This window comes from Leopardus geoffroyi, chromosome A1 (genome assembly GCF_018350155.1).
Source record: "Leopardus geoffroyi isolate Oge1 chromosome A1, O.geoffroyi_Oge1_pat1.0, whole genome shotgun sequence".
NCBI lineage: Eukaryota > Metazoa > Chordata > Mammalia > Carnivora > Felidae > Leopardus > Leopardus geoffroyi.
In genome coordinates, this window is record NC_059326.1 from 1,715,196 (window position 1) to 1,740,463 (window position 25,268).

At 45.3% G+C, this 25,268-nt stretch overlaps 1 protein-coding gene and 1 long non-coding RNA gene across 7 annotated transcripts in view; one reads left to right on the top strand and one right to left on the bottom strand.

Annotated features, from left to right (window-relative positions):
* The window catches only part of EEF1AKMT1 (EEF1A lysine methyltransferase 1), a 43,205-nt gene that overhangs the window by 11,569 nt on the left and 6,368 nt on the right, over positions 1 to 25,268 (bottom strand). For 2 of the 6 annotated variants that reach the window (XM_045444201.1, XM_045444194.1), the window contains exons 2-5: positions 17,872 to 18,034; positions 13,222 to 13,304; positions 7,834 to 8,114; positions 1 to 973 (exon numbers count right to left, since the gene is read on the bottom strand). In XM_045444201.1, the coding sequence (XP_045300157.1) occupies positions 936 to 973; positions 7,834 to 8,114; positions 13,222 to 13,304; positions 17,872 to 18,015 (546 nt within the window). In that variant the 5' untranslated portion in view covers positions 18,016 to 18,034 and the 3' untranslated portion in view covers positions 1 to 935. Of the gene's footprint in view, positions 1,012 to 3,941; positions 5,814 to 7,833; positions 8,115 to 13,221; positions 13,305 to 17,871; positions 18,035 to 25,268 lie in introns of those variants that run through there. The other 4 variants (XM_045444173.1, XM_045444202.1, XM_045444182.1 and 1 more) reach the window with 3 other exon arrangements.
* The window catches only part of LOC123580013, a 27,381-nt gene continuing 3,079 nt past the window's right edge, over positions 967 to 25,268 (top strand). The window contains exons 1-4 of the long non-coding RNA XR_006703077.1: positions 967 to 1,162; positions 7,276 to 7,363; positions 21,494 to 22,198; positions 24,640 to 24,758. This is a non-coding gene — a long non-coding RNA (uncharacterized LOC123580013). The remainder of the gene's footprint in view (positions 1,163 to 7,275; positions 7,364 to 21,493; positions 22,199 to 24,639; positions 24,759 to 25,268) is intronic.

Genomic DNA, 25,268 nt, shown 5'->3' on the forward strand with positions numbered 1-25,268 from the left:
TGGGATACATACCTACCTTTTTATTCCACTGCTTTCAACGGAGGAAAAGCTATTTTTATAGAAGGAGTTTTGAGCAATTCTATTCAGAACTTTTTACATCACGTGTATTTTCTAACCATTTCGTTTTCACTTGCTCTGGCAAGATTTGTTCAGAAGCACGATTGGAATCTTCAGATGAGCTTTTTAGATGGCGCGGTGGCCGTCCCCGGATTTGGCCAGGCCCCAGTCGCTGACCACAGCAGAACGGACGGGGCTACATGTGACCCGCTTCCGCTGAAGGTCTCCGCAGGCTGCCGCGCGGAGGACAGGGAAGCCCCGGGGCTCTGCTCGCGCCCCCAGGCCAGGGGTTCCAGGGATCTCAGACTTGGTTTGTTCAGGAGCATACATGTGGCCGCAGATTCATACAGCTGAACATTTGTTTTGGCTTTGAAAGCAAGTGGGGCCAAGTAAGAGGTGGAGGGATGAGGCGAGAGGTAGAACGTGGTATCTCTGCCACGTGTCAAGAATCCAAGTCTGTTTCAGGGCCTCAGGAACTAGCGAATGGGAGAAGCCGGCCAACTTACGATTCCCAGAAGTCAGTATTGGGGGCCTCTTTTTCACACCCTGCGATGTGGGCTGAATCCATAGTCTCTTCTGTAGGTTGAACACCATTATTTGTAAAAGCGAGAATTTCTTTTTAAATCATTAAAGCAACGGTGGATGAAGGGTACGTTGGCCGCGTGCGTTTCTCTTGGGGCTCGGCTGGTTTCCAGAGGAAGCTAACAGTCTTCACTTTATCTTAATTCCGTGGTTGAGATTTAAATTAAGTCTCATTTGGTCTTTCAAAGATCAACTGCTCCTGCAAAGTCCGTCTGTCTTCTCTTCCGTGACACCCCAGCCAAACCAAGAAGTGTCTTTCACTCTCAAGCTTCAGGGGCTGCACGAATCCCGGAGCTTTAGCTTCCTAGTTGCCGAGAATCAGCCTTAGTTCGATCTGGAGGGAAGGTTCACAGAGAGAACTTTCAACTTGTGCTAAATAATGACAGAAGTTGTACATGAAAAACACATTGCTGAGCAAAATCCAGATTTTCCAAAAATTCAGAAATTCAAAATTGAAAGTGCTAGCTGTGGACAGTTCTAGACAGTCTGGGAATTTCTTCTCCGTTCCACCTCGGAAGCGGTGGTGAATGTGGAAAAAAAAAGGTATCCCTAGTGGTGGTGTATCTGGAGTACGTTCTTGTCCAGAAAGCGGAAGGTTTGGAGCCAACTTTCACTGCTAGCTCAACAACATCAAATTCGTAAGTTAAAAAGTGCTTTTCAAACCACTGGTTTGGGTAATTGTTCAGTCACTGCCACTTCTGGGTAACGTTTTCCAGTTACTCCTCAAATATAAATAGTGCAAACATCAGAGGAGAATAAACATTTGGAGAAAAGATCACGATTTTATTGTATTATTAGCTTACCTAAACTTAGCTTGTGAAAGGTAGCACATTCCCAGTGGAAGAAATTAGCTTTCCATTCTATAGAACCAGAAAAGCAACCTGTCTTTGTATTTTTTCTCTGAATGGAATATTCATACACTTAATATTTCTCGAGCACTTGCCGTGTTCCAGGTACTGAGCCCCTGGGAGATACCTGTAAGCCAGGTGTAGTCTCCGCCCCTAGCGAAAATGTAACCGGCACTGGCTCTCCGAGCAGCTGGGTGTTGGTGGGCCACTCCTGACAGGAAGTGCTGCCCGGTGAATCTAGGCCCCATTTTTCCCACTGATAATGGGTGGTGCCGCCTCCTTGGTCACTGTGAGGATGCAACACCATTTGTAAAGCACCTGGTATGGTGCCTGGCACACAGGCGGTATTAGAACATACTGGCCTCAATGATTTGCGAGTGACATTAAATTAAAAACTAGTATCAGGTTGGGGAGCCTGGGTGGCTCAGATGGTTGAGCATCCGACTCTTGATTCCGGCTGAAGTCACCATCTCATGGTCGTGAGACTGAGCCCTGCATTGGGCTGGGCACTGAGCGTGGAGCCTGCTTGAGATTCTCTCTCTCTCTTTCTCTCTCTGCCCCTCCCCCATGCACGTGCATATGCACACACACTCTCTCAAAGTAAATACGTTAAAAAAAAGATTTGGCCATGTTTTAAAAAAATACCAAGCTGTCCTTTCTCCAGGTTATGCCTGTTGCTTTAGCAAGTATGTATCATTAAAATGACTTTTTGCGAGGCTCCCGGGTGGCTCAGTTGGTTAGGCGTCTGACTTCAGGTGAGGTCATGATCTCGCACTTCATGAGTTCAAGCCCCGCGTCGGGCTCTGTGCTGACAGCTCGGAGCCTTGGAGCCTGCTTCGGATTCCCTGTCTCCCTCTCTCTCTGCTCCTCCCTCGCTCATGCTCTGTCTCCCTCAAAAATAAACATTTTAAAAAATGACTTTTTGTATAAAAGTTTACAAAATCTATCACTAGGCAGCGGCGACCAGATAGAATATGTTGGACCAGATAGAAATGTTACCTAATGGGAATTAAAAATTTGGAAAAAAAAATATGTTGGAGTAAGAGGGGGGTGATGGGAGATGGGGAGATATTTCAGTGAGTAATAAGAGTTTATTGGGACAGAATTTGGTTCTTGGTAGAACTAAAGGGTTTTTTCCTTCTTTTCCTTGGAGCGGAGAGAGGTCATTACTGTTTTATCAAATAGGGAAATTCGCTGGCCTCAGCTGAGCAGCTTCCCCCTCCCCCTGCGGGTCTCCAGGACACTGATTATTGTTCCCCACAGTTCACAGCGGGCCTTGGGTGGATGTGGGACTTCATGGTCCCGGGCTCCACCCGTGAGACTTTCATAGCTTCTTCCCTCCTCTCCAAATGTGCCACGGTGACTACGTTCCGTCAAGGGATTCTGTCTGTCACTGAAGAGCTCTGTGGCCACCCTTGGAATGGACACGCCGTGCTGGTTCCTGAAGATTTTTTCCAACCAACCGACAGTATCTCCGCCGTATGCTTGTTTTAGAAAAACCGAACCATTTGGGAATAGCGATCAACACCCATCACAAATGCCAGCAGCTCGGCTTGCAGGGGCCAATGACCCAAACTTCTCGGTTTACAGCATGTCTTGTAGCAAAGGCGAAGGGGAGAGAAGGGTCATTCTTGTTCCTGCTCTGAGAAAGGGAAGAGTGTGGAGTGTCCGTCTGAAACGGGGCTTCAAAAGGGACTCCGGCGTTTCGTTGGTTCCAGCTGTCCGCGTTCCCATCGCCCCCAAACACGCAGCCGAGTAGCTGTACGGACTTCACGGCGGTCAGCAGACCGGATATTATCATCCTCCCTCTTTCCCCTCCTACTATGGTTACTTTGTGGCTCGGTGCAAATCTCTGAATTAGCAAAGGACTTTATAAACGTGTCCTTTTCAGCTTTTGAAGTGCTTTGGTCGGGTGTGAGAGGCGAGGGTGCTCCCAAGAATTCAGGAAGCTTACTTCCAGGCCTCCGGGCTGCATGGACACCCCTTCCTCCCACCCCACTGCTCCTGTGCCCCGTGTGTGCCAGCCAGAGGCCAGGGGCACGGCAGCCCCGCCTCGCGTTTCCGAAGACTCCAGAGGTAGAGACGCCGGCCTCTGATGAAATCCAGAAGCGGCCACGTGTGAACACAGGTTTCCTAAAATTGAAATCATGCAAGGGGTCCGCAGCAATAAAACACACGTTGGCCGCCTGTTATTCAACGTGATTGAAGGCTTAATGCGCTGAGCCCTGTCCCTTCCCTCCCCCACCCTCTGTGAAAGAATAAGGTTTCTCTTCGTCATCTAAAGGCTAGACTTTTAGGAAAGCTAAAATTCTGTGTTTCTAGGCTGCTATGTGCCCACAATTCCTAAGTTACACGTTACGTTTGTATACATGATTTGTTACTAACATTTATTTGTCGGTGGCCTAGGTAATTTTTACTAAACTGACTCATGAGGAAATAATAAGGTGGGGGTTGTTTTCTAAAGAACATTTATTGAACCCTTCACATGTGCCAGGTGCCGATACACCGATAAAAATATAAATGTCTCATAAAAATACCAAGTGATTTTTTTTAAGTAAATGAAAACTTACCCCAAAGTAGGACAATAGAGGACTGAAAAGTTAACAGGCGGAGGCAAGCCCCCCCCCCTCCCCTTTCCTGGGCACAGGCGCCCACGCACGAGGCTCTCTGGGGCTCTCTGGGACAGGCGGGGTTTCCCGCGGGGAGCGGCCATCCCCCCGTCGCCGATTTTCAAGAGCCAGCATTTCCCGCTCCCCCTCCACCGAGGACCTGGGGCCAGAGCGCTTCGGTCAGGGAAACTGCCGGAAACCAGGTCGGAGAGAACACAAAGCTCTGCCGGCCAGCGACACATTTTGCTGCCTTTCACGTTTCGATAGCAAAGCGAGTCACGTGAGGTGGGAAGTGTTCTTCCTTTCCCAGAGGGGTTATTTTTTAAGTTTTTATTTGCAAATGATTCTGACTTCACAGGAAATTGCAGAATTACTACAGAGAGGTCTTGTGTGTCCTTTCCCCAGTTCTCCGCAGTGGTAACATCTTACATAAGTGCAGGACCACAGCCAGGGAATGCGCATCCGTACCGCCCACACACCTGACTCAGAGCTCACCAGTGGTACGCGTGCGTGTGCACGTGTGTTCTGCGTGACACCGTCTGCGGAGTTTTGTGTCACCGCTGCACAGTCAAGATGCAGACCAGTTCCATGAAGGTCTCCCTTTTATGGCCACACCCACCCCCTACCCCCATCGTAACCTCTGCCGACCACCAGTCTGCTCTCCATTCAAGAATGTTGTTATATAAATGGAAACACAGGAGGTAACCTCCGGGGACTGGCCTTCTTCACTCAGCACAAGGCCCTTGAAATCCATCCAAGTTGCAGGCATCAGCAAATCATTCCTTTGGGTAGCTGAAGAGGCATGTTCTGTGATGCGGATGCGTGATGAACAGTTTCTGCAGCACAACAGAGGCCAGCAGACTTCTCACCTCCTTTTTGCTGTAGTGTTTGGTTTGCTGATGGCACTTTCTCAGGCAGCTCGGAGCAGCTGACGTGGCTTTAGCTGAGGGTGCGGGGGAGGGGGGGGTGCTGAGCGTGCAGCACCCGGGCTGCGCTCCTGTCATCCCTCCATAAATAGGGACAAGAAGGAAAAATCCAGAAGGCTCTAGTTCCGAGGGTTATGAATTAATACTACTTCCAAGAATTATCACCTCCTTTCACGGAGGTAAGTGGTATCTCCTTCAGGGGCAGATCAGATGACGGTCCCCTTCACAAGTCCTGTGATGCCCCAGGAAAGCTGCCGAGAAGAATCAGCAGCCCATTGGGTAGAGCCAGAATGGGCCTGTTAAGGGGGCAGATGGCCTGAGGCAGAGGCCTGGGTCCTAATCCAGGCCTTGGCCAAGCCACTAAGCTGTCTGTACTTTGGCTTTAACCTGTACTTAGGTGAGGAGAGCGGATTTTAGACAGGTTCTAAGATTTCTTCCCAGGACAAATCCACAGACTCAAGTTGGCAAAGGCATCCCGAGCCCTGGCAACAAGGAAGTCATGATGAGACGCTGTATTCTTTATTTTGGAAATCAGGCCAGAGCCAGCCCCATTCTAGGGGACAGGAGGAGGTTATAGCTTTTCAATCTACCAAGGAAATAGTGAGAGAGAAACGTCACATAGGATCCCTTACTGTGTTATGTTACTATCTACACTGAGATTTCACGGTCTAGTCCAGAATCATAATTCACGTAACAGCGAAACTCATTTCCCAAGGTCCGGGTGTGTTTTGGAATAAATTTGCACATCTTCACGCCAAGAAGTTTCGCTGCCTCTTCTTCCATGACGGCACCTGAAGGGAACAGACCCAGTGAACTCGAAGCCTGAAATACCAACCACTGTGCCACCACGAGTGGTGAGGGGTTCTAGACTAGAATACGCGAGGTAATGAGATGGTCATATCACTCAGTAAATATGGGGGAAGGTCAATTCTTGATATCCTTTTTCACTTTCTTCAACAAATTTGCAAATTACCTTTTTTCCTTTTTAATTAACTTTTTTTTTGCTTTAAGTTTTTTAAGTTTCTTTTGAGACAGAGCGTGTGCATGCACCAGTGGGGGAGGGGCAGAGAGAGATGGAGAGAGAGAATCCCAGTCTCCACGCTCAGCTCGGCACGGAGCCTGACTCCGGGCTCGATCCCACGACCATGAGATCATGAGCTGAGCCGAAATCAAGAGTTGGTCGCTTCACCGACGGAGCCACCCAGGCGCCCCTCCTTTTTAATTTAAAAAACAGTTTTCCTACCTCTACAAAACTGAGACACTTAGAAATTTAGAAATAAAGGCACATTCCACAAAGTAACATAAGGAGAGTAAAAATAATTACTAGGAACTAGTGTTTTCCAACTTTGGGTCAAGAACCCCGCTCTCATTCACATCTAATCTTGCAAACTCATCGGAACTCATTCACACCAGCTTCTGGCTGACTGGTCCCCACGTCCCACCCACGGCCTGGCCCACGGCCACCACTGTGGACACAGCCCCTGGGTGTCTCTGAGCACCTCTCCCGAGACACCCCACGGCAGAGAGTGCTTCTGCAGCTCACACAGGCAGGAGACCCAGGGTTCGCCCCCGATTCTCCCCTTCCCTCACATCGGAGCACAGCGGACTCTTCTGCCTTCACCTCGCTCCACCCCCGCCCGCCTTTTTACTGCCACACCTTGTCCACGCCTGTCTCAGCTGGACACGCCCTCACAGGGCCTGCGCCCACCTGTGCCCTAAATCCTTTCCAGCAGAGCGAAAGTGCACTTCTTGAGGCAAACTGGGTCCCCTCAGCTGGGGGCCGACAGCTTTCAGTGAAAGTCCCAACAATGGCAGCTGTCACCTGTAAGGGACCCTCTCGCCCCCTCCCCCCACTCCAGCCGTGCTACCTGCACATGCGATGGGGCAGGGCTCCCCGCATCCCTCTAAGAACCAGGGGGCCACAGGCCCTGGGGGCCACCCCTCGAGGTCTCCCCTGGAGTGCTACTCCTCCAAGAACCCCTGCCTGCCCGGCCTGAAGGACACCCCTCATGGTTCTCAGTGCCTGCTGGGCCCTTCTGGTTCTTTCACTACATTCTCAGAATTGGTCATCACCTCTCCCATCTGTCCGGTTACGTTTTTTAGCCTATCTTCTAAAACTAAAAGGTAGGCTCCACGAAGCCGGGGCCCCCGCCTGGCAGCTGGCACAAAGGGCTAGCAAACAACGTTGAATTGATAACCCTTAGGTAAATATTACTTGTGACAACCAGAGTCACCTTCTTGACAATTCTCCAGCTTCAGGGACAAGAGACCCCCTGCAGCTCTGCTGGGCCCAGCCTGAGGGGCCCTGGACGCCAGCCGCCCCAAGGAGACAGACCATGAGGTAACGTTCTAGTTCTCCGCCAACGCTCCGCATGTCCACCTTAAGAAAGAACGCCACTCTCACCAGTGAGAAAACTCTTCTGCTGGTGAGATCAATTTAATCTACCGTCTAGCTCTGTAACCTTGGGCAATTCAGCTTAACGTTATCAATTCCACACTTCTCTCATCACATGTAAGGCTGGATCAGACACTGCTGCTATTCCTGAGGAGGGTGAGTCAAAATAACACTCAGAGCACACTCACCACGTGCCAGACCACACCCTGTATCATGTCACTTAATTCCAATAACGCTGAAAGGAGGGTAGTGTTGCCAGTCCCGGTTTACAGATAAGGAAACCTGGCGCAGAGAGCCCGGTTATGGAACTTGCTTGAGGTCCCATAGTGAGTGGTGGATTCAGGATTTGAGTTCTAAGATCGCTTCCAACTCCTGGAACCTGGTCGACATTCTGAGTCGTGCAATCTGGCACCTACCTGTGCACAGCAGAATCTTGCCCTGAGTCAGATACTTGATGGTTTCTGACGTTTTCCTGAGACATTCCTCGGAGAGATAGGGGGGATCTGCTATTACGATGTCAAAACTGTGTGCAGCAATTTTTTCAGGTAAATCCAATGGATTATTGTAATCGTAGAAGATAAACTCCTCTCCGTATATAGCAAATCTTTTGTCATACTCAAAGATGTATATAGAAAAGTCTTCTCTGTGTAGCTCTCTCAGTTTCTGGTAAACACTGGGGGCGCTCACACAGGCTATTCTAGAAAACAAAAGGAACAAATTCATGGAAGATCTTTAATGGAGAGCTACTGGAATGAAATAACAACTGCTTCACTAAAAAAAATAGGTCCTGTGTTCAGCTCTTCAAAGGGAATCACGGTGCAACCTAATGTAAAGGCAGTACATTTCAAGAGAAAACTATACTGTTTCGCTTTTAAGGAATACGGTGTTTAAAAATCCTGCAACTTGGGGCGCCTGGGTGGCGCAGTCGGTTAAGCGTCCGACTTCAGCCAGGTCATGATCTCGCGGTCCGTGAGTTCGAGCCCCGCGTCAGGCTCTGGGCTGATGGCTCAGAGCCTGGAGCCTGTTTCCGATTCTGTGTCTCCCTCTCTCTCTGCCCCTCCCCCGTTCATGCTCTGTCTCTCTCTGTCCCAAAAATAAATAAACATTGAAAAAAAAAAAATTTTTTTAAATCCTGCAACTCATAAGGTATGAAAGGATAAATAAATGTGCTTTTCTAGTAAAAAATGTAAAACGTTAGGAACACATTAGCAAGAAAGTTAGAAAGCCCAAGGCTTAAATTTGCTTATTATTTTCATGTTGTCCTCATTTCAACATTTATTTCAAATACTTTTAGTCTCAAATTAATTCTTTTGAAGTTAACTTTTTACAAAAATTTTATTTTTTTTAAGTATTTATTTTTGAGAGAGAGAGAGAGAGAGAGTGAGCGGGGCAAGTACAGAGAGAGAGGGGGACAGAGGATCCAAAGCAGGTTCCACACTGACAGCACAGAGCCCCATGTGGGGCTCAAACTCATGAACTGCGAGATCATGACCTGAGCCGAAGTCAGATGTTCAACCAACTGAGCCGCCCAGGAGCCCCTGATGTCACTTTGTAATATTCATAATCTAGGAAGAAAAATCCCAAATGATGCCTCAATAGCTCCAGTTTTCTGCAAAGATACCTTAAAATTCAATCGCAGTACGGACAAGCTACTTTAAAACTAGCAGATGCGTCTCTGAACAGAAACCATGTTCCACGGACCGGGTGGGTCCCCGTGCCCCGCTAAAAAGGCTTCTCAGCCCCAGGGCACTGAGCGTGTGATACACTCTGGCGATGATACACACGCTGCTATGGGAAACACGCGTGTCCCAGCCCAGGGACACAAGGGCCAGCGGGGCCCCCAGTCCAGGTGCCGCCAGAGCTCTGGTGAGGAGACAGGCAGAGGACGTGGGACGATGTCCTCACTGTGCTCAAAGACAACAGGCCGCGACCCAGGCAAATATCTTCTGAGAAAGAGGGTGAACCACAGATAGTTTCAGACAAACAAAGTCCGAGAGTCTGTCACCACAGACCTGCACGCAATCCCAAAGCACGTACTTGGGGCAAAAGGAAAGTGGTCTGAGGTGCAATAGGGACTGAGAGCGGGATGGCGATGACCTTGGGGGAGGCAGTGACCTTTATCATGCAGCAGCAGGTCCCCTTCCGCAGGGGATGCGACCGGAGCCCTGGAGTCTCTCTTTACGATGGGGAGTATGATGGAGGCTTAAATGGGACGTCCCCTGAGAGCACGCCAACAGTGGAGAGGGCGCACAGTAAGGGCTCAATGAATGCTACTATTACTATTCATTTTGAATATTACAACAGAGCTCGAAAAAATACTGAAGATGCTTTTCAGAAAAAAATAAATTTCTTCCAAAGCCCTTTACTAATGGAAATAAAGAAAATATGTGTAAATACTGTCATTAAGAAGAACCCAATAAGCATCTATATACAATGTTAAAAGAAAAAGAGCAGCAGAAACAAAAAAAACCCAAAAAACTTAGGACTTCCAGTTTAAGATGCAGACATCGCACATTCATTTACATTTGCTCCCTCATGAAAACCTACTAAATAAAACATGAGTAAAATTCTTTTGTTTTGTTGTTTAAGCATAAACCGCCAAGAGCAAAGAGAATTCAAGAGGAGACCAAAACAAACAAACAAAAACCAAAAACCCCACAAAAACCAACCAGCCAGCAAAACAAAAACCCCTTAAGAGAGGCAGAAAATCAGGGGCGCCTGGGTGACTCAGTAGGTTAAGCGTCAGACTTCGGCTGCCGTCGTGATCTCGTGGCTCCTGAGTTCGAGCCCTGCGCTGTGCTCTGGGCTGCCACTGCCGAGTCTGTCGGATTCTCTCTCTCTGCCCCTCCCCTGCTCGCTCTCCCTCTCAAAATAAAGAAATAAACTTAAAAAAAAAAAAAAAAAAAAAAAGCAGAAAAGCAAAGGGATAGCTGGTATTTGGCTCAGTGGACCCAAAAAAGCCAAATCCCGAACTAGGTGTCATAGGTAAGCTGAGAAGCAACCTGGTTTACGTCCGAGGGCCCTCAGAGGCTCCGGAAGCTGCAGGACCAGGTCACTCAAGAAGTGGGGGTGAAGGTGGGGCTAGAATTAGGAGGGTTCATTGAAAGGTCTCTTTAAGAAGCTTGTTCCCGGGATTCTCTTCCCTACCCCAAGTCTCTAGGTGTCTGCCCCTCTGCGACTGTGACAGAAAACTTTCCCCAAACTGAAGGACCTGAGTTAAAAGAATGAAAGGGTTCTCCAAGCAGTACAGATGAGAGCACCACAGCAAGACCCAACGAATCGTGGGATTAAGAGAAAACCCTAAGCTTGTAGTGGGCAGGGATGGGAAAACACAGGTTTTCCTGTAAGAAATCAGAATGGTGTTGGTTTCTCAACAGCACCTACGGGAACCTGGAGGCAATGAGGCAATGCCCTCAAAACCTGGAAGAGATACCCAACAAAACTATCACAACCAAGGGGAAGGACAGAATAAAAGTATTTGTAGACACGAAAGGTTTACCCACTTCCCTCCCATGTACCTTTTCTGTGGAAGCTATTGAAGGATGTACCAACCAAAGTAAGGCTGTAAACTAAGAACTAGGGTACAGGAAACAGGAACCCAGAACAAGAGAGAGGCAAAAGGCTCTGACGCATGATGGTGAAGGGAACACCAAGGTAAGTAAGACCTGTAGCAAAGCCAGAAATCAACGAGTCCAGATAAGAGCAGCTTGCAAAGCCTTGGGAGTAACTTCCTTCACAGAGTTGGAACACGTCTGAATTTACTGATAGGAGATTCATGGAGCGTCTTAGAGTTAATTTATGATATGGACACAGAAATACATACAAAATAGAATTATTTTCTTCAGAAAAATGAAAAATTATACAGAAAAGGAAAAGAGTAAGGTTCAACTGTGAAGAACATTTGTGCTGGCATAATATAAACCCTGTTCTAACCAAGATTAGGATAAATCTATTAGGAGTGTGAACAAAAAGCATGCCTACTTGTGGCAGTTGTGGAGAATGAGAGAGAGCTAAATCCTCATGCTCCATAGTGAGAAGTCAAGAAATGTGGGGAGTAAGCTTAGAAATTTCCCTGGGCTTGCACCAATGCGTTAACAAGGCATAGAGAATTACAAAGCCATAGGATGTTCACACCCAAATTTGGGTAAACAAGATTAGGTGAATAAGGATAGAGAAGAGGGGCTAAGGCCCCCAGAACAGAGAGGGGGGCAAAGGTCCCCAATACAAAGGTATATGAGGTAAGCACGATTAGGTATTCAGGGCGAAAGTGCCCCCCAATTTAGTACTACAGCAGAAAGCTGCTTTCACAGGAAGGAAGGACCAAGTTAGGTAAACAGGTAAATAGGGCTATAGACTGCTAGGCTGCAGGCTGCAGGTGAGGAGCTGATTCACAAAAGAAAGGTGCCTTGTTAACCCTGAGGTTACTTGCTCTACCTGTCTCAGCCCCTAGGCTAGCTAAAATAAACAGAGGTGGGGCCTCATGTCTGCTGTAAACAACCTTCCACTGGCCGGTCCCCAGGATTTTGTTTTGTATTGACCCAAACCCCTAAACCCGAATATCTTCAAGACCCCCTTTCCCTCGCGTCCATGAGTTAATGTTCACAGATTCATTGTCTCTGTGCACATCCACCACCATGTTTGTAAGCCTTCTGATCCTAATAAAAACGGAGCGAGGACCCTCATTCAGGGCTCTTGTCCTTTCCCGGACAATAGTCATCTCTCGCTTTTAATCTTGCATCCGCTCTCTTGCTGGACAAGAGAGTACTTTAGACTTAGAGTCTACGACAAAGAAATAATGTCTACAAGCGACAGACAGGTCAAGAAGTGCCAATAGAAACATGTATTTAGAAATATGGTTGTAAATGCCAAAAGCGTCCCTGAAAGGGAGCAGGAAAGGGGAGGGGAGTGCACAAGGGGCAAATGAGCAACATGGATATGGTTTCTGAACAAGCCTGGTAGGACCATTTGACATTAAATTATATGCATGTGAAAATTTTGATAAAAACTGAAGTGACAAAAAAGAAAACCTGTATTTTTAAAACTTCAGAAGTCAAACGTTAAGATTTTTTTTCTTTTAGGGGTACCGGGGTGGCTCAGTTGGGTAAGTGACCGACTGCAGCTCAGGTCATTATCTTATAGTTGGTGAGTCCGAGCCCCATGTCATTGGGCTCTGCGCGCTGACAGCACGGAGCCTGATTTGGATCCTCTGTCTCCCTCTCTCTTCCTGCCCCTCCCCAGCTCGCGTGAGCGCATGCTCTCGCTCTCTCTCTCAAAAATAAACATTAAAAAAATTTTTTTCTTTCTTTCTTTTTTTTTTTTTAATTTTTATTTATTTTTGAGACAGAGAGAGACAGAGCATGAATGGGGGAGGGGCAGAGAGAGAGGGAGACACAGAATCGGAAGCAGGCTCCAGGCTCTGAGCCATCAGCCCAGAGCCTGACGCGGGGCTCGAACTCACGAACGGTGAGATCGTGACCTGAGCTGAAGTCGGACGCTCAACCGACTGAGCCACCCAGGCGCCCCAATTTTTTTTCTTTTTAAAAGGAAAACAAACTTTAGGAGTATAAAGGTAAGAAACAGATTAGAAAATGTTAAAATAGGACATCTTACAATGAACGGATTTCTGTATTCCTGTTTAGGAACTGAGTTTTCAGCACTGAAGCAGTTCTCAATTTATCATGTCCTGCAAACCATGGACTACAGCTACGGTTCCCACTTCTTATAAACCATTGCTCATTTTGGAAGGACGTATTCAGTATCAATTTAGATAAGAAGACAAAAGAGAAACAAAATCTGGACCTTACCTGCCACATTCTCCCGCGGCTGCAATGGCTTCCTTTGCAAGTCGCAAAGCGGTTTCCTGGCTGTACCAAAACTGGCTCAACTGCTGTAACAGAGCAATGACTTGAAATCAGTTGAGAACTGCCATACATTCCGTCCTTTTAATTTACGTCTACCACTCCAATGTGCATACATTTCAAGTGTTTTTTTCTTTTTAAAACTAACTATTCTTTGGAATTATTTTAAAGTAACAGAGGGCCCTAATTACTGGAATCTAGGCATTGAGTACCAGCGGCTGCTGACACCACAGAAGGAGACAACGGTCAATGTTTCTGCTGGTGGAAGAACATACTCCCGCCTTTGTGTGACTCTTGCCCCCAAAAACTGAACCTGAGTCTGATTAAGCCTCTAGGATCAACTACCCAGTAGCAGAACCACAAATAGAGGATGGAAGAACGTGTGAAATACCACCACAGGGATGAGAGGAGCGAAACTCAGTCCGTGGTCCTTTTCCACCGCCTCCTCTCTTTACCTTATGAGGACTTCCCGAGTTACTTGTCTTTTCCCTTAGGGGTAAGCTGTCATCTTGCTCCTTCTCTTCATGCTGGTTACCGATTTTCTTATCCACTCACGTTTCTAAATTAAATTTTAACGGGAAAAGTGGATTCTCCTGCAATGGAATAGGCCCATTTCTCCAGCAGGCCTCCGTCTGGAATGGCCGTGCCAGGAGCCAGTGGTGGGAGGAGGCAAGTGTGTGCGGCCAGTGTCCGCTGATGGCTCTTAAATCCAGCTTTAAAAACATTTCCAGGGGCGCCTGGGTGGCGCAGTCGGTTAAGCGTCCGACTTCAGCCAGGTCACGATCTCACGGTCCGTGAGTTCGAGCCCCGCGTCGGGCTCTGGGCTGATGGCTCAGAGCCTGGAGCCTGTTTCCGATTCTGTGTCTCCCTCTCTCTCTGCCCCTCCCCCGTTCATGCTCTGTCTCTCTCTGTCCCAAAAATAAATAAACGTTGAAAAAAAAAAAAACAAAAAACAAAAACATTTCCAAAACATATGATCATTTCAATAAGTGCAAAAAAAAAAAAAACATTTAACAAAGTTCAACACCACTTCATGATTAAAAAAAAAACCTCTTAGAAAAGCAGGAATCGTAAGGAACTTCTTTAAACTGATACAAGGCATCGAGAAAAAAACAACAGCCTTACAAAAATGAAAGATCTATTTTTTCCCCATAAGATAAGAAAGAAGGCAAGAATGTCTGCTTTCAATATTCTCATTCAACATTCTACTGCAAGATCCAGCCATTGCATTAATGCAAGAGAGGAAATAAGCGAGTGACAGTCAAAAAAGAAGTAAAACTGCTAACATTTGCACATTGTGTCACTGTTTACCTAGAAAACACCAAGGCAGATAAATGTTTCTGAAGACAGAATGTACATATTCATTTGGATATATGTGAATATGAATTCATGTCTAAACATTCTCAGCTGCAGGAAAATGCCAAGCCCCGGCCCTCTTTGCTTAGGAAGCTGGAGGAAAGCCCTAGCACACATGTGTACATGGTGTGGGGGTGGGGGGGGTGGTGTTCTACTTCACTTGATCTGGGTAGAGTTTTCGACAGTTGGCTACCAAGCTGCCCTTCTCCCTCACTCCAGCCTTGTCAGGGCACAGGTGTATGTTTTGGCTCTCCTCATACCCTTCTAAAAAATAAAAATCTTCCTTTTAATCAATGTGTTGCATAAACATGGCTTTCAAAGTCAAATGCACTACTAGGCTTACAAAGAAAAACGACAGTCCCTGCCCCACGTCTCCCCACCAGTGCGTTCCACTCCTCAGAAGCACCTTTCAACTCTTCCTTTGATCATCTGTCTCCATATTTCCAAATATTATGCTTTAAATGCTCTTTTTTTTTTTATTTAAAAAAAATTTTTTTTTTCAACGTTTATTTATTTTTGGGACAGAGAGAGACAGAGCATGAACGGGGGAGGGGCAGAGAGAGAGGGAGACACAGAATCGGAAACAGGCTCCAGGCTCTGAGCCATCAGCCCAGAGCCCGACGCGGGGCTCGAACTCACGGACCGCGAGATCGTGACCTGGCTGAAGTCGGATGCTTAACCGACTGCGCCACCCAGGCGCCCCTAAATGCTCTTTTTAAAAGTTTATTTTTTGAGTGATCTCTACGCCCAATGTGGGGCATGAACTCACGACCCCAAGACTGAGAGTTGCACACTTTCCCAACCGAGCCAGCGAGGCACCCCTAAATGCTATCTCTTGATTTTTCCACTTTATACAATGTATTATATTATGACAGATGAGGATTTTGCTCTGTCATGCACACCCTTCTCTGTCCCTCATGCTCCCCATATGGTTGTAACCTGTTTCTGGTTAAAATCATTGCCAGTGTTCATTGTGGGGCCAAATGACACATTTCCTTCTAGGATGGAACCTTTTATTCTTCCTAGACTTAATAAATGTATCATTTGCTTGTTTCTCTGAGCCGACCTCTAAATCTTCCAACATACTCTGGCAGCTTCAGAGAAGCAGTGTCCCGGAGGCCAATACCATGAGATTTGCTGTATCTAAAATGTTTTTATTTTATCCTTCACATTTGAGTAAGCTGAAATCTGGGCTGAACAAAATTCTACTCCCAATACCGAAGACACTGCCCCACTTTTTTCTAGTTTCTAACAAAGCTACTGAGAAGTGTGGTGTGACTCATCCTGAGACTTTGTAGGTGACCTGCTTTTCCTCTGGAAGGTTCTAAGATCTTGTCACCTGCATACAGAATTTTCAGAGTCCTGTAACCATGTGTCTTCATGAGAATCTTCAGGTCTGGGAAGTTTTCTAATGTTCCCCTTTGAAGATTTCCTCTCCCCTTTATTTTCTGTTCTAGTTTTCTAGAATTGCATCCAATTAGTTAAATACTGAGCCTCCTGGATTCATCCTCTAGTTGTACAAAATGTTTTCTTTCCAGCACTTGCATCATTCTCTCTTTCTCTTTTTGCTTCCTAGGAGATTTCCTCAATTTTATACACAAAACAAAACAAAACAAAAGAAAGTATCAAAATTATAAAAATACTTAATTCTAAGTAGTGGGATTAGGAATAACTTATTTTTGTGTTCATGTTTTTACATTTTTCTACAACAACCATGGATTACTTTTATTTTTTTTTTTTTATTTTTTTTTTTTTTTAAATTTTTTTTTTTCCAACGTTTATTTATTTTGGGACAGAGAGAGACAGAGCATGAACGGGGGAGGGGCAGAGAGAGAGGGAGACACAGAATCGGAAACAGGCTCCAGGCTCTGAGCCATCAGCCCAGAGCCCGACGCGGGGCTCGAACTCACGGACCGCGAGATCGTGACCTGGCTGAAGTCGGACGCTTAACCGACTGCGCCACCCAGGCGCCCCTTTGGATTACTTTTAGAATCAGAAAAAAAAAAAAGCACATAATACTTAAAACATTAAGCAGAGGGAGAGGGAGAAAGAATAATGCGGTCCTTCAGGTTTCTGATACTCACCACCTACAAAAGCATCAAGCTACAAGGCAAAAGCATGTAAAGAAGGGGAATTGTTAGAAAGAGGCTTTTGTGTAGGTGGAAAATTTAGTGTAAATGTAAAGAAACATTTTTATCGAGTCAGTTTCAAACAGATGGTAAATAGGAGAATTTAATACAACTTAAGAGATCCAAACTCGACACAAAATGTAAAAGGATGTTAAAAAAAAAAAAAAAAAAAAGGAGTGTGAGAGATTCCTTCTAGGTGGGAAGTGATGGACAGAGACAAACCCACTACTGAGGGGCAGGCACAGACAAAAAGCCCAAGCTTCGTGTATCTCCTTCAAACGGTCTCCTTCAAAAGCTTACACTTCTAGGTTCTAGCTTAGGTTAGTTTCCTTCCACTCATTTAATTAATTCCCATTTTTAATTCCCATTTTTATTTATACCATAAAAATATAATTTAAATACATACTATGCACCAGAACCTATTAATATCTTTTTCAGAACTCCCTTTCATCTTTTTTCATTGCACATTTAAATGAGTTTCATTGCACGTTTAAATTAGTTACCCCATTTACCGCGGTATTATATTTTACCCCCTCCACAAGGATAATGGGCACCAGAAAAACCAACCGCAAGTGTCTGTGCACAGAAGGAAGCACAAGTTTGTGTAGGTCACAAGTGACATGTTGTCCCCCTGTCTGAAAAGTCCCCTTGTCTGACCACCAACCAGCCTGACCATCAGAACCAGGAAAATCCGCATTTAAACAGTCTTAAATGGGGGCGCCTGGGTGGCTCAGTCGGTTGAGCGTCCGACTTGGGCTCAGGTCATGATCTCACGGTCCGGGAGTTCGAGCCCCGCGTCGGGCTCTATGCTGACAGCTCAGAGCCTGGAGCCTGCTTCGGTCTCCCTCTCTCTCTCTGCCCCTCCCCCGTTCATGCTCTATCTCTCTCTCTGTCAAAAATAAACATTAAAAAAAAAAAAAATTTAAACAGTCTTCAATGTTTGGGGACTGCTTTCTGTCTTAGCAGCGCACACAGGACATCAGCTCCTGAGGGGCAGGTGAGGCAGACGTGGGTGTGAGGCGGGACGCAGACAAACACCAGACGGGATGGACAGGTGCAGAATCGGCAAGCAGCTCACCCACATTTCCTGAGACATGTGGAATGCACTTACCCAGTTCTCTTCTATTATTCCAATATTATATTTATCATCCCCGCCTGGGTCACTTTGTTGCTTCTGCTCAGAATAAAATTCCTGGAGGGCTGCTAAGGCGTGGGAAGACAGCCGGGGGACATCATCATCCTCAGAGTCACTCATTTCACGAATCGTCTGTAACCTGCAAATAAATGAACAAAGATGTTGTGCGGGTATTTTTTTTCCCTTCCCATCAAATAGCGATTTAGAGGGACACCTGGGTGGTTCAGTCATTGAAGCCTCTGACTCTTGATTTTGGCTCAGGTCGTGATCTTACGGTTTGTGGGCCCGGAGCCCTGCATCGTCAGGCTTACGGTTTGTGGGCCCGGAGCCCTGCATCGTCAGGCTCTGTGAGCCTCTGTGAGCTGACAGTGCGGAGCTTGCTTGGGGTTCTCCGTCTCTCCCTCTGTCTGCCTCTCCCCCATTTGCACACGACATTCTCTCTCTTTCTCTCAAAATAAATAAATAAACTTACAAAAATAGCAATTTAGAAATTTTTTATCTCACAGCAAGGATCCAAACTGGAAGTGAGGTTTTTGTTTTTCATTAATTAAAAAAAAAAATTTTTTTTTTTTTTTTTTTAATTTTAGAGAGAGAGCAAGCAGGGGAGGGCCAGAGAGAGACGGAGGGAGAAATCCCAAGCAGGCTCCCACATTCGGCGTGGAGCCTGATGTGGGGCTCAGACCCACATCTAAGAACTGTGAGATCATGACCTGACCTGAAATCAAGACTCGGATGCCCAACCAACTGAGCCATCCAAGTGCCCCTGGGAGTGGGTTTTATAAGGGAAACTCATATTTTAAATTTCTGAGATCAAACATCCACAGAGGTCTCCTACTAAACCACAGCTTAACAAATACAGGCTTTTCCTTTACATGTATCATTTTTACAAATGAGATTCTCCCATTTTTAAGACTCCTTGCAGAATGAATTTTTTTACCATAAATATCTAAAGACATATTTGGTTTTTTTCAGGCACTGCAATGGCCATGTGCAGACATTCACTGTGGACTCTCTGAATCAGAGATCTTTCCACCCACGAGTGTCACTGTTCAGGTGATCTAAGGCTCAGGGGTGTTATTGACAGGGTAACTGAAATTAGTATGGAGAGAAGTATGGAAATTTAAAGGAATGACAGAGAGAAAGGGAAGAAGTAAAACACAGGGAGGGAGAAAAGGAAGATGTCTTGCAGGAACGGATGGCCAGGCCAGTCACTTCTTGTGGTACCACTGGAGTTAGCCAGACTGCTAGGTTAAGCCACAAGCTTGGTCTGGACAGCAAATTCTGCCCAAGGACTCCTGACCTCTCCAAGTTCAGGGGGTTCCCCAAACCACCCTCACATCCACTAATTTGCAAAAAAGACTCAGCACTCACTGAAAGCAATTATACTCACAGTTGCATTTATTACAGGGAAGGATACAAATTAGAGCCAGCCAAAGGAAGAGGTGCGTAGGGCAGGGTCCAGGAGAGTTCCAAACAGGAAGCTCCCGTGGCCCTCAGGAAGTATCACCCTCCCAGCAGGGATGTGGGACAATACGCACAGAGTCCTGCCAGCCAAGGAAGCTCTGCAGGCTTTGATTAAGGCTTTGTCATGCTGGCCTGAGTGACCGAACTATTGCCCACCCGAACTATTGCCCACCCGGCTGAAGTCAGCCTCCAGCCCCCCAACCAGGATGGCTGGATGTGACCTGAGGGACCTCCATGAATAACAAAGACCTTCCTATCACTTTGGAAAGTTTAAGTGTTTAAAGGTTACATCCCAAGAGCCATGATAAAGGCCAAACTTCCCTTTGACTGAGGTCATATTGCTTACTACACAGGTCAATACATTTTTTTTTAGTTTATTTATTGAGAGAGAGAGAGAGAGAGAGAGAGAGAGCAGGGGAAAGGCAGAAAGAGAGGGAGACAGAGAGAATGCCAAGCAGGCTCTGTGCTGTTAGCACAGAACCCAACGTGGGGCTCAAACTCATTAACTGTGAGATCATGACCTGTGATCAAGAGTCTGATGCTCAACTGACAGAGCCACCCAGCTGCCAAACACATTTTTAAGTCAAAAGTTATCTAAGAGAGTAACAACAACACTCCATTTGCTTTGTGTCACATTTTACATCAAAGTCTACACTTTTCAGCAGAGACTGCTCAAGAAAATTCGTCACATTGCTCCCTTCCTCCTCCAAGACCTCTGGGGGTGTAGCTGATGGACAGTCTTGGCCTTCCGACTGCGCCACCTACCGAGGGCAGCTGGTAAAACACCATTTGAACCTGGCGAATCCCGATGCTTAGGAAGAGAGTTTAAAAGATGCTGAGCAGCCATTTCAAATGAGAAATAACTGCTTGATGCTTTTTTTCTCCTTTTCAAAATCAAAGAGGGGCGCCTGGGTGGCGCAGTCGGTTATGCGTCCGACTTCGGCCAGGTCACGATCTCGCGGTCCGTGAGTTCAAGCCCCGCATCAGGCTCTGGGCTGATGGCTCAGAGCCTGGAGCCTGTTTCCGATTCTGTGTCTCCCTCTCTCTCTGCCCCTCCCCCATTCATGCTCTGTCTCTCTCTGTCCCAAAAATAAATAAACGTTGAAAAAAAAAATTTAAAAAATCAAAGAGCCAGCCATTCCTAAAAACAACCAAAAAACCAAAACCAAGACCAAAAAAACCCTGTATATACCAACTACTGACAGTGTATTTTCACGTGCTAATAGTCTGTTGATTCCCTTTCCTTTCTTCATCAAAGACTTACCGGTAAAAGTTAACTAATAAAATATCTGGTCACACAAATTAAGCTAGAAATATAAATAAGCGTTCTATGAACAAGCAGTTTCCCCTCTAGGAAGAGAAGGAGCAAAACACAAGGTATATACACTATGATAGATTTATAAAATTCAAAAACAAGTAAAATTAAACTATTCGTTTAAGGAACATATAGGCTTACGTTCAAAGATAGGCTAATTTTGTTACTAAAACCTTCCTACGTAGAAGGCTCCAGGCTGAGAAGAGTCACTGATGAGTTCTATCAAACATATAAAGAAATGTTGATAATTTTATCACCCAGAAGACAGAGGAGAAAGGGATCCTTCCCAACTTGTTTAATGAAGCCAGATTAAATCTAACATGAACACGTGTCAGTATATAACTGGGCTCAACTCCCCATCAGATTTGGAGGGTGATCAGATATCAAAGGGGGTTGGGGACATTGGTGGTAGTGGTGGTGGTGGGTTTCTGGGTAAACTGATTTAGCAAGGTTCTTGCTAAAACTAGATTTTACAAAGTACACAGATGGGCCTAGAAGGTTCAGAAGCCTGACTCAAGGTTGGTCAAACAATCTTAGCTACAGGAAACTATGGCCTGCAGGCCAAATCAAGCCTGTGCCTTGTTTTTGCCAACAAATGTATTGGAAAACAGCCACACCCTTCTGTTTACATATTGCTTACAGTTGTTGTCCTTTAAAAGTTTGAACTCACAAACCACGAGATCACAACCAGAGCCGAGGTCAGATGCTTAACCTACTGAGCTACCCAGGTGCCCCTTGCCTACAGTTGTTTTTAATGATAAGCCTAAAATATTTATTATCTAAAATATTAAATATCTAAAATATTTATTAACTTTACAGAAAGTTTGCTGACTCCTGGTTTAACAGTATAAAAGAGAAAAGCCACATGATCATTTGCATGGATACTACAAAAGAATCTGACAAAATTCAACATCCATTCATGTTAAAAACTCTGAGCAAACTAGCTATAATAGGGAACCTCAATCTGAAAATGGGCACCAAAAAAAAAACATACGCCTCATACTTTCTTAGTGGTGAAACACTGAATGCTTTCTACGCTCAGGAACAAGGGAAGGATGTTCACTGTCACCACATGCATTTAACATTATCCTGGCCTTTCCAGTTAACGCAAGAAGGCAAAAACAAACAAACAAAAAACAAAAACAGAAAGACAAAAAAAAAGCAAGCATAAAGACTGCAAAGGAAGAAATGTCCCTATTTGGAGATATGATTATTCACAGAGAAAATCCTAAGGAAATAATGGCCTCATCCATGTGACCAGGTCAACATCAGTGGGGATAATTCATGTCAACGGCATGTACCCTTGATATGTAGTGATGAAAACAGCGCTTCATTTCCATGGTCTTCCCCTCAAAAAACATAATCCCAGTGTAAGCATGACCAAAACTCAGACACACCACAATTAAGAGACGTTCTACAAAATATCTGACCAGTATTTGCCAAAACTGTTCGGTCATCAAAAACAAGGCGAAAATGAGAAACTGTCACTGCTAGGAGGAGCCTAAGGAAATACGATGACTATCGGTAAGACAGTATGAGGTCCTAGAACAGAAAAGGAGTATTGCATAAAAACCAAGGACATCTGAATAAAGTATGGACTTTGGTTAACAATAGTGTAGCAATATTGTTCATTAATTGTGACTAATGTACCATACTAACAGAAGATGTTAATAATAGGGGAAACGGAGTATAGGTATATAGGAACAACATGCTATCTTCATAATTTTTCTGTGAATCTAAAACTATTCTAAAATAAAGTTTATTAAAAAAATTTGTTTTAATGTTTATTTTTTTATTTTTTATTTATTTTTTTTTTTAATTTTTTTTTTCAACGTTTATTTATTTTTGGGACAGAGAGAGACAGAGCATGAACGGGGAAGGGGCAGAGAGAGAGGGAGACACAGAATCGGAAACAGGCTCCAGGCTCTGAGCCATCAGCCCAGAGCCTGACCTGGGGCTCGAACTCACGGACCGCGAGATCGTGACCTGGCTGAAGTCGGACGCTTAACCGACTGCGCCACCCAGGCGCCCCTTAATGTTTATTTTTAAGAGAGAGAGGGGGGTTGGGAGGGGTAGAGAGAGAGAGGGAGGAGGAGACACAGAATCCAAAGCAGGCTCCAGGCTCTGAGCTGTCAGTCAGCACAGGGCTTGAACTCATGAACCATGAGATCATGACCTGAGCCAAAGTCAGACACTTAACCAACTGAGCCACCCAGGCGCCTCTATAAAGTTTATTTTTAGAAAATTTTAAGGAAGCATAACCAACAAAACTTCACCAACAAAAACTACTAGAATGAGTTTATTGAAGTTTCAGAGTACAAGGTCAATACAGAAAAATAAATTACATTTCTGTATTCTAGCAGCAAATAAATAGGAATTAAACTTAAAAGCAATTTTCCATTAAATAGCATAAAAATGCTTTGAATATATTTAACATAAAGGCTGTAAGATCTTGAAGCACCTGGGTGGCTCAGTCGGTTAAGTGCAGGACTTTGACTCAGATCATGATCTCGAAGTTCAGAGTTCGAGCTCCGCATCGGTCTCTGTGCTGACAGCTTGGAGCCTGGAGCCTGCTTCAGATTCTGTGTCCTCCTCTCTCTCTCTCTCTCTGCCCCTCTCCCACTCGCTCTGTCTCTCTCTCTCTCTCTCTCAAAAATAAACATTAAAAAAAAAAAGACTTTAAGATCTCAATACTGAAAATTCCAAAGCATTGCTGAAAGAAATTAGAAAAGACCTAAATAAAAGGAAAGGTATACCATGCTCATGAACTAGATGAACCAGTATTATTAAGGTATCAATTGTTCCCAAATTGATCAACAGATTCAATATATCCTAAACAGAGTGTGTGTGTGTGTGTTTACTTAAAATAGAAACTGACGTGCTGCTTCTAAAATTTATTTATTTAAAAAAAATTTTTTTATGTTTTTATTTTGAGAGAGAGGCAGACAGACAGAGCATGAGCTGGGGGAGGGGCAGAGAGAGAGAGGGAGACACAGAATCGGAAGCAGGCTCCAGGCTCTGAGCTGTTGGCACAGAGCCTGACACGGGGCTCAAACTCACGGACGGTGAGATTGTGACCTGAGCTGAAGTCAGACGCTTAACTGACCGTGCCACCCAGGCGCCCCTCTAAAATTTATTTAAACATTCATTCATTAAAGGATATTAAGATTGCTTCCACTTTTTGGTTACTATAAATAAAGTAGTATGAACATCTATGTACGGTTTTACCTTTGTTTTCTGACTAAAGCTTTGTTTATATATACATCAAACAAATCAAGGCACTAAACCACTTATCAACATTTTGATTAGCTTCTATATCCCCAGTGTGAGAAACAAATGGTCAAAATCAGAGTAGACAGATAAAACAAGTAAAACAAGTAAAAAAGAATGGCAATGCTGAGGAGAATGTAAGGATATTGGTACTCTAATTCAGGTAATAATTTAAATTGGTATAATCTCCTTTTGAAAAGAATCAGATATTCTGGATATAAGAATATTCCTACTTGGGGGGGGGGGAGGCACCTGGTGGCTCAGTCGGTTAAGCGTCTGACTTTGGCTCAGGTCATGATCTCACCGTTCGTGAGTTCGAGCCCCGCGTCGGGCTCTGTGCTGGCAGCTCCGAGCCTGGGGCCTGCTTCCGATTCTGTGTCTCCCTCGCTCTCTCTGACCCTCCCCCACTTGTGCATGCACGCATGCGTTTTCGCTCAAAAGTAAATAAACGTTAAAAAAAATTAATTGAAAAAAGACTATTCCTACTTTCTGACCCAATTCTGATTTCTAAACTTTATATTTTGAAATATTTATAGATTCACAGGAAGTTATAAAACTAACAGAGGTCCAAGTATCCTTGACCTATTTTTTTTTTTTTTTTCTCATTCTAACTCTAAAAGCAGGACGTAACTTTAAAATAACGGTGTAGAAGTTTATTGTGGGCATGTTTTCTTAAAGTGGTGGTGTTCTTACAGTCCACGGCATCTCGGACTCGATGAAATGGGATCACTGTACCAACCGCAGGCGGCAATGCAGTGAGCCATCCGTGCAGCACTTCCATCATTTCACAGCCTCAGAATAAAGTCACAAAGAGGTGAGGCTGCTCTGGGGGTTGGCACTGTCTGAGTGGTATCCGCGGGGAGGGACGGTGAAGAAGAGCGTGCTACTAGGGGATTCTGGGGGACTGTCTCCACACCTAGACAACTGTACTGGCCCAATCTGTCTGATGTGTTTCAACGTTTGAAAGAGTATTTTTTAAATGTTCATTTATTTTGACACACAGAGAAAGCGTGAGCAGGAAGGGGCAGGCAGAGAGAGAGAGAGAGAGAGAGAGAGAGAGAGAATCCCAAGCAGGCTCCAAGCTCAGTGCAGAGCCTGACATGGGGCTCAATCTCATGACTGTGAGATCATGACCCGAGCTGAAATCAAGAGTTGGATGCTCAACTTACTGAGACACCCAGGTGCCCTGATGTAGCTATTTTAGAACTCTAAAATCTCTTCAAAGGCTTGCAGTTTCGTCCAAAAGACACAACTTCCAGTTAATTTGAGTTAATCTTGGCACATAGCTCAGCAGTGGCTACCCATCCCCCACTGCTTGTTCCTG